This window comes from Sinocyclocheilus anshuiensis, unplaced genomic scaffold (genome assembly GCF_001515605.1).
Source record: "Sinocyclocheilus anshuiensis isolate Anshui unplaced genomic scaffold, SAMN03320099.WGS_v1.1 scaffold743, whole genome shotgun sequence".
Lineage (NCBI taxonomy): Eukaryota > Metazoa > Chordata > Actinopteri > Cypriniformes > Cyprinidae > Sinocyclocheilus > Sinocyclocheilus anshuiensis.
In genome coordinates, this window is record NW_015552601.1 from 628,082 (window position 1) to 636,968 (window position 8,887).

Sequence of the window (8,887 nt, forward strand, 5' to 3'; positions counted from 1 at the left end):
TCCTTCTCTTTCTAGCTTGTACTTATTTGAACAATGTCTAAGAACTTGGTATTACAACCACTTCCTGTGTCTGTTTGCCTCTTAAGAAGAATCGCTTTATGTATCACCCAATTGTAAGTCGCTTTGGATAAAAGCGTCTGCTAAATGACTAAATGTAAATGTAAATGTAAATCAAATAATTTAAACACAGAAAGATAAATATCTGAAACATTGGACAGAAGCAACAGCTCAACAAAGTAAATTAGAATGCTATCGGTCTCTAAACAGAGAATATAAATTGGCAGAATACCTAAACACAGTGGCAGACCCTAAACTAAGAAAAGTCCTGACCATGTACAGACTCAGTGACCATAACCTCACTATAGAGACAGGCAGACACAGACAGACCTGGCTACCAAAAGAAGACAGATTGTGTCCACACTGCACACAACATGAAGTGGAAACAGAACTGCACTTTTTAACAACATGCCCTAATTATACACAAATTAGGGAAACATTCTTCCCCCAATTCACAAACCAGCACAAAGACTTCAACCAGATACAACAAAAGGACAAACTGCCATATATTCTGGGAGAAACCTCAACAAGCTCTAACCTGGCTGCAAGGTACATCAAGTCCTGCCATGATAAAAGGACAAGCAGTAGAACAGAACCACAAGTCACAGCCGGAAGAAAACACTGGACAACACACATAAACTGACATGACAGGATCCAGTCCTTCTCTCTCTCTTTATTAGTACTTTCATTTTACTGTATACAGATATATAGACTCTATATGCTATATACTTCTACTCTTATGTATATTTGTGTTAAATGTCTATTTAAATGTTTCTATGCTTTGGCAATGTAAAGATACTTTTTTACCATGCCAATAAAGCTACTTGAATCTGAATCTGAGAGAGAGAGAGAGAGAGAGGGTGGGTGGTAGGGTCAGCTTGCTGTGAACCTGCTGACTAACGTGAGAAATTTGTAACATGATATCATTTTCTCTCTTTCTGTCTCATACCTGGGCTCTGTTCCAAAACCTAGTGAGCTGCCTAGGTAGATAACATTTTAAGCCATCAAAAGTGTCAGTCTAAAAGGCCTTCTTTTGCCACATGTATATTGCCACATATTCATATGTCCTTTCGTAATTGTATTTTCTTTGAAATATGGTTAAAGTGTACAATACTGTCAGATTTACTGACAAGCAATTATGGTAAAAAGAATCATGTATGTCGTGTTTACATATGTTTGTAATTACACATTTGTAATGATGAAGTTTCAGTTTAGTATATTTAAAATATATTAACTTATAACTTATATTGAAAACACTACAGTTTAAATAATATTTAAGCACTTTACATGTGTTTTATGTTAGTCATATATGCAAATAAGTGTACTTTAAAACACAACAAAATATGATTAAAACAATGATTTAAAAAGTATTTTAAAGTTAAACTTTTAATTTGACATTCTTATAAAAGAATGTACTTATGTGTGTTAGGAAACAGTCATGAAGTTGACCTCTCTTTAAGTGCACTTAAGTGGATTTTATTTCATTAATATTATATTATCTGCAAGTTGTAACGGAAGAGGTCTGACGCAACAGGTTAGTATTTATAAAACAGTTTTATTTGGTCACAGAGAGTACGGGTGTAGGGTCCAGATGATGTGATGGAGACTGAATAGTTCGTAGACCAGTTCAAAGGATATGACGAGTGGAGTAATCCGAGTCTTTGGCTTTACAGGAGCTGGAATGCACACAGGAGGAACACACACCTCAGCGATCCGGGAACTAGGAGGAACAGGAGACACTTGGAGACACTAGGAGGAACACAGAAGGTAAGTAATGCAGTAAGTATTCAAATGAAAGTAGTAGCAAAGTCATTGAGTCCTCTACGTGTATACGAGACCGGACAGTGAGGGTGTCTGAGGTGTGTGCTTTTATGCAGGCTGGTTGATGAGGTGCTAGATTGGTGACAGGTGCAGGTGCTCAGAATTCAGGTGAGAGGGATCGTTGTGATTGGGTGGTGGTGGAGCCTGGCCGATCTGTTACATTAGGTTTGAGTAGGCTAAACGATGACATAATTAAACATTTTTGGGTGAACTATTCCTTTAAAGTGTTTTTTCCCCTTTTTTTCTTTAAAATGAAATAATACTCTAAATAAGGCCATGTCCACACGTACACGGGTATATTTATAAACTGAGTTTTTCCTTCTTCCGTTTTAAAAAAAATCTCCCTCCACATGAATATATATATATATATAATACCATAATTATACATCTCAAAAAAGTATAGTACACTTCGATAATTGTGATTATAGAACTAAATGAAATCAGTCAAAAAATAATAGTCAAAGAATAGTCATATATAGTGGATATATAAATTATATAAATAATGATCTAATATTTAATATCTAATGTAATATTTTTGCTGTAAGAACTTAAATTAATTTAAAAAATCTTTTAAATTCATTCTTTATTTATTTATTTTTACTATGACGTTATGTAAAAAAAAAAATAGATATATGTATTCAACACCATAATTATACATTTCAAAAAGTATAGTGCACTTCAATAATTGTGATTATGGAACTGAATGAAATCAGTTAAGGAAAAGTCAAACAATAGTCATCTATAACAATAGTCATCAAATATATATATATATATATATATATATAAATATATATATAATATTTTTATATATATTAAATATATATAATTGACTGCCTTGCTCTCAGTTGTTGAAGCCCAAGATATCATCATATCTCAAGATATCTTGGAGAGGTGAGGTGTCCCAAGTCGCAACATCTAACTGCTGGGATGCCTCAGGGCTCAGTTCTTGGACCATTTCTCTTCTCTGTCTACATGGCATCACTAGGTTCTGTCATTCAAAAACATGGCTTTTCATATCACTGCTATGCTGATGACACTCAACTCTACCTCTCATTCCATCCTGATTTAAATATATCAGGATGAGATATATCAGTAGTTTAAATGGGAAAAATAATATCTGCTTACAATATCTGCCTCGTACTGATGATTAAAATAAAACACTACTATACAAAACACCTTTTTCATTTCAGTTTTATGAGCTACTGAACGCTTTATTGATGCTTTGATGCTATTGATGTTTCTTCACAGTCTTTGCGGAAGGTTGGGCAGGACACGACCGTTCTGCTCATCTGTATCACAGTGTTTCTGTCCTATCTGCCCGAGGCGGGTCAGTACTCCAGCTTTTTCCTCTACCTGCGTCAGGTAAGCTGTTTATTCTTGGTTTTTAATGCACAAATGTAAAGGTTCTATATTTAATGTTCCTGATTAAAGCAGCTGTCTGCTTCCATTAAACTTTCATCGGCGGTTTATCCTGCAGGGTGCTTTATTTATGCTGCCTTTTTTCACTGTCTGCTGTTGTTGAACAGTCCCATGATTCATGCTGCACTGATGACTGGAAGGTTTTTAGCTGCAGCATGCTTCTAATTAACTAAACAAGTAGGATCAGTAAACAAAAACACTACCATACTACTCATACTGCTTCTGCATGATGACCAACAAAATGTGCTAACTGTAGTAAATATTGTATTAAATACTTATTGTATTAAATATTTTTCAATTGTTATTTTTTTGTAAATTCTATTAAATATCGTTATAAAAGTGTTTTTTTTTAAGTCTCATGCTCACCAAGGCTGCATTTATTTGATTAAAAGTACAGTAAAATTAAAAAGAGTAATATTCTGAAATATAATTACATTTTAAAATAAAAACTGTAGTAAATATTGTTGTAAATACTCTTTTTAAAAAAAAAATTTTTTATATTGTAAAATGTAATTTATTGCTGTGATCAAAGCTGAATTTTCAGCATAATTTCTCCAGTCTTCAGTGTCACATGATCTTCAGAAATCATTCTAATATGCTGATTTGCTGCTCAAGAAACATGCCAGATTATTATCAATGTTGAAAACAGTTGTGCTGCACAATATTTTTGTGGAAACTGATACATTTTATTTTTCAGGATTCTTTGATGAATAGAAACTTTAAAAGAACAGCACTGATTTGAAGTTAATAAATGAAGTAATAAAAGTATTACTTTTTCCTATTTTCCCCTAATATATATTTATTTAGTTTTATAATTACTTATTTATAATAGCTGGACTCTATTTCACACACTCGTCGGTTTCTCAGGAAGTTCGGGGTTTGGCTGGATTGTTAGTGGCATCCTGTCTGAGTGTTGAGTTGAGTTCAGTGACGGCTCATTACTGGATATAGCAGAGTTCATTGGCTCGGGGTGCGCTGGTGCAGACTGATGGTGACGCAGCTCTTTCTCTTTGTCTCTCAGGTCATTAACTTCTCACCCAAAACGATTGCGGTGTTCATCGGCGTGGTGGGAATCCTCTCAATCCTGGCGCAGGTATTTAATTGAGGCAATATTCTTGGCTCTGCCTTATTACTCGTGTCGCTGAGCCGGCGAGGCGTCTCGTGAAAGTGGCTTTCGCAAACGCTTTCTAATTGAATTGAATTCCTTTAAAAGTTCAGCGGTAAATGTAATGAAATATAGGCAGGGCTGTAATGAGCAGATAGCATGGTGTAAGCTGGTTTATTTAAGTGGAGGGGTTTTATTTTTAGCCCCACAACAAGCAAGTTGAATTCTAGCAGCTTTGCTCTGATTCAGTACGACTCAGCAATGAAAATGATGGTTCAGTATAATAACAATAACAGCCTGTAACGAATCATCCACTGAAGGCGAGCGTAAGTGAGAACCCAAGTGCAGTTTATTTACAGGTGATCCAAACATCCAAACATAATCCAAACAGACGAAGACTAGATACACAGACTTGACTTGACTTGACTTGACTAGGCATGAACAGACTTGACGAGGCATAACAGACTAGACTCACCGACAGCGGGTTACAACAGTGATAAAGTCCACAAAAATCCTGAACATAATCCTCTATGGAGCGATTACCTTGACGGAGGCGAACTAGGCGATCTGCTGGGTTCATTTTGTTCTTGGTGGTGTATTCTGTAACGAATGCATTATATTTTGTGAGAAAGTATGACACACAATTTTTGAAATCGGAACCCAAAATTTGTATGAAACGACTATTTGTTCAGCAAATATGTTGCAGGGCAGTGTGATTATTTATTCTCATGTTCCCGCCAGACGCTGTTTCTGACTTTATTAATGAGGACCATCGGGAACAAGAACACGGTTCTTCTGGGTCTGGGTTTCCAGATTCTCCAGCTGGCCTGGTACGGTTTGGGGTCTGAGCCGTGGTGAGTCAAGAGAAATGACCTGCTTATGCAAACATTACAGAACAATCATCTGGTTTAAGAAGAGCGAGTCACTTCTGTTTGATGTCCAGAAGCGATTGTCGTTTATGCTGATGTTATATTTGTTGTCGTTTAGGATGATGTGGGCGGCCGGCGCGGTGGCAGCCATGTCCAGCATAACGTTCCCTGCAGTGAGCGCTTTAGTGTCACGCAGCGCGGATCCAGATAAACAGGGTAATCTCTTATATGCGAACTTTCAAGATTTTAACTGTTCAAAACTTTAAGGATTGAAGAAAAACAACTAATGAACCGTGCACTATGAGAGCAGGAACTTGTATTCAGAAAGTACACATTTTTATTTCATGTTGGCTTCTAAGTGAAAATCTGAGGCATTTAAATAATAATAATAATTTGTTGCATTTATATATCGCTTTTCTAGACATTTAAAGCCATTTTTCCCTCTGTGTGTGCTGTATTACCTCAGGTCTGGTTCTGGGCATGATAACAGGGATTCGGGGGCTCTGTAACGGTCTGGGTCCGGCACTGTACGGCTTCATTTTCTTCCTCTTTAATGTGGAGTTGAGCGGGATCACCTCCATCCAGCCCGACTACGCCATCCCACTACAGAACTCCACAGAGGTACAGGTGTCAGTCTGTCTGCTATTTGGCTACAATAACTTTGGTTGAAATGATTAAAAATGTACTTTTAAGGTGACTCAAGAGCAAATAAATGAATAATAATAATTAGGGCTGCACGACTATGACAAAAATCATAATCGTCGATTATTCCCTTGAAATTGTAATTGCGATTGTTAATTATTTGCTTTTCTTCTATTGTCCTCATTTCAAGTCGCTTTGGATAATAGCGTCTGCTAAATTACTAAATGTAAATTTCAATTAATCACTTTAAGAGCAGAAAATTAAAAAAATTAAAAATATAAAAATAGCACTAATTCCGAGTATGGGTCACCATACTTGGCCACATGTCTTCACATGTCATGTTCACATATATATATATTATTTTGCTTTGCACAAAACTTTTTTCTAAAGTACAAAGTATATATCTGTATGTGTGTAAAAATATATTTACTATAGATTCACTATACATTATCTATTTCGTACAAAACCTTTGCTGTATGATGTAATATAAAAATTATATATATTATATATAATAAAAATATAACATTTGCCATATTTGCACAAAACTGTTTTACTGTAAAAAAAATTTTAAATGCTTATTTTGAATGTTTATAAATTATAATGATAAAAATATATAATTTCGCATCAGCGAAATTAAGTAAAATCTTATTACGATCATAAATGTTATTCAGAACAGGAATGAAAAATTTAAGTAAAAAACAAACATAATTATAGTGGAAAACAACATTTATTAGAAACACCAAGCCTAAACGTATTTATTTAAACCGAACTACCGGCATGTGGGAAATATACTGTACAAATAAACTTGGCTCATTAAAAACGTTACTTACATTGCGGAAAATACTTGATATATTTATTTAATATATGTATTGTCTATATCTAAGTAAATACTCACTCAGTAGCACAAACAGTGTCATAAATCCTTGATGACTTCCTCTAATGTTGCTTTCTTGTCGCCTGTTTTGCGCAGAAGACCACAATCCCCGGTCCTCCGTTCCTCCTGGGCGCCTGTACGGTGGTGGTGGCGTTTCTAGTCGCTCTCTTCATCCCGGACCACCCCACGCCCCCAGCGACGCCCTGCCAAACCCATAAGAGCAGCGCGAGTCTAGCCGGCGCTCACACCAACACGTTGCTGCCGGGGAGCGACGACGACGTCGAACCGCTGCTGGAGGACAGCAACGTCTGACTCTCAAACTAAATCACATTTGGAAAAAAATGAAAAAGGCGTCAACACATTGCAAACACTCCACCTGTCGGCGACTAACATTTGAGAGCGTGCAGTGTTTATTTTTTTGTTGTTTATGACAAAACGGTTATTGGTTTTGAACTCGGAGGCTTTTTTATGAAGCGTTTTTACAGTGTTTAACATGAATCAACACACTAAGGGCTCAATCAGTGAGATCGGATGCGTTCGGTTTGATTGAGTTTAAGTGCAAAGCTCTTTATGTACTGTATATAGATATTTGGGCGAAGTGCAGTAAAGTTTATTGTATGCGGAGCTTGTGGTGGCTTGAAGCTTATCGTTGCTGTCATGAGATTGAAGAAAAACTGGGTGAATTTCATGAAAACATGGCCATTGCAACCTGAAGAAGAAAATAAAGCCTGTTTTTAGTCATTATTTTCAAGCACATTTTCTCCCTGCTTAAAACAGGCTTTGTTTGCATGAAGAAAAATCACATTTCCTGTGATTTTAAACAGATTTCATAAAATTCACCCAAACGGAAATTTGAGATTAATACACAGACAGTATTTTTATACTGCAGCGAATGAAGCCTTAAAGTCACATATCCTGTGGCGTATGACAAGGTTTTAATAGATTAGAGATGCATCTGGTTGCATGAACAATATTTGTGGCGATGTTAACCAAACCCGAAACACTTGAGCACCAGCGGTTTGGTGTAGTTACTGATGCTAACGTAGTTCTTCTAGGCCAGTTAGTTGTTTCGGACACGGCTTGATTGTGAAATTCTTGAACTGTGTGTGTGTGTGTGTGTGTGTGTAAAGGTTCTATGCAGTAGTGATCAAAAATGGCATTAAATTTAGAAGTAAAATGGCTTGCGAATGCCATTTCATGTTGAGAAACATGGGTGTTTAAAATGACAGTATTGCTTAAAATATTACATTTGTACAAGTGAAATTTTACCTTCATTTTTACTTTGGAGAAAAGAATTGGCAAAGTGCATTTGTTAAGCTATTTTACTCAATATTTATATATTTCCTTAAGGATAATTCGTATTTATTAAAAATCAGCCAACATCTACGTACCAACTACCTCATTTTTGGAGGTTTCGATGATTTTGTGAAATGAGGTTAGATTCGACCTAACTATATTTTTATTTGCATTTTGTTTTTTTATAGCCACAATCCATTTTCAATACAGGATTTTGGATTTTTCCAAGATTCATTAGAATTACAAAAGAATTTCATTATTTTGTTCACGAATTCCATATTTTCTCATACAGTGAACGTTTTCCAAGCTAATGATTTGTTTTGCATGAACACCCGTATGAATTTCCAGAACGATGCTTTATATTTCCGAGGCCTCTGTCTTGTTTGTGTGAAGAACACTGTGGAGCGTCTCTTTAGAGTTTGCGATCATTGTTTGACTGACCTGTGCTCATTTCCTGTTCCACATGCGCATCATTTCCTCCACTTGCTGTATTCCATACAAACATGGCAGATATTCCATTCAGAACCCTTCCGGTGACCTGTGAATCAGACAGAGATCGTGAACAGAATCTGAATATTTGCTTTCCATAATTTATTCTCCACCCTTTAGTCTTTTTCCATGGGTTTGCATTATTTCAGCCATATTTATAATGCAGCGACGTGAAACTTTAAGCTTGAAAATGTGTATTTATGGCATGACTGCGGAACGTGTGTAACGGCTCAGCCGTAGTTCCCGCGCTTTTTGGGTTTTGAATTCGTGCACAGCTTCTAACGGCAGTTTTAACATGTAATATAACGACGATCA

The 8,887-nt window shown here is 36.1% G+C and overlaps 1 protein-coding gene across 1 annotated transcript in view; it reads left to right on the forward strand.

Annotated features, from left to right (window-relative positions):
* The window catches only part of LOC107665788 (hippocampus abundant transcript 1 protein-like), a 19,788-nt gene extending 11,830 nt beyond the window's left edge, over positions 1 to 7,958 (forward strand). The window contains exons 9-12 of the mRNA XM_016456811.1: positions 5,144 to 5,256; positions 5,390 to 5,487; positions 5,738 to 5,892; positions 6,884 to 7,958. Of these exons, the coding sequence (XP_016312297.1) occupies positions 5,144 to 5,256; positions 5,390 to 5,487; positions 5,738 to 5,892; positions 6,884 to 7,099 (582 nt within the window). The 3' untranslated portion in view covers positions 7,100 to 7,958. The remainder of the gene's footprint in view (positions 1 to 5,143; positions 5,257 to 5,389; positions 5,488 to 5,737; positions 5,893 to 6,883) is intronic.
* Positions 7,959 to 8,887: the final 929 nt, after the last annotated feature.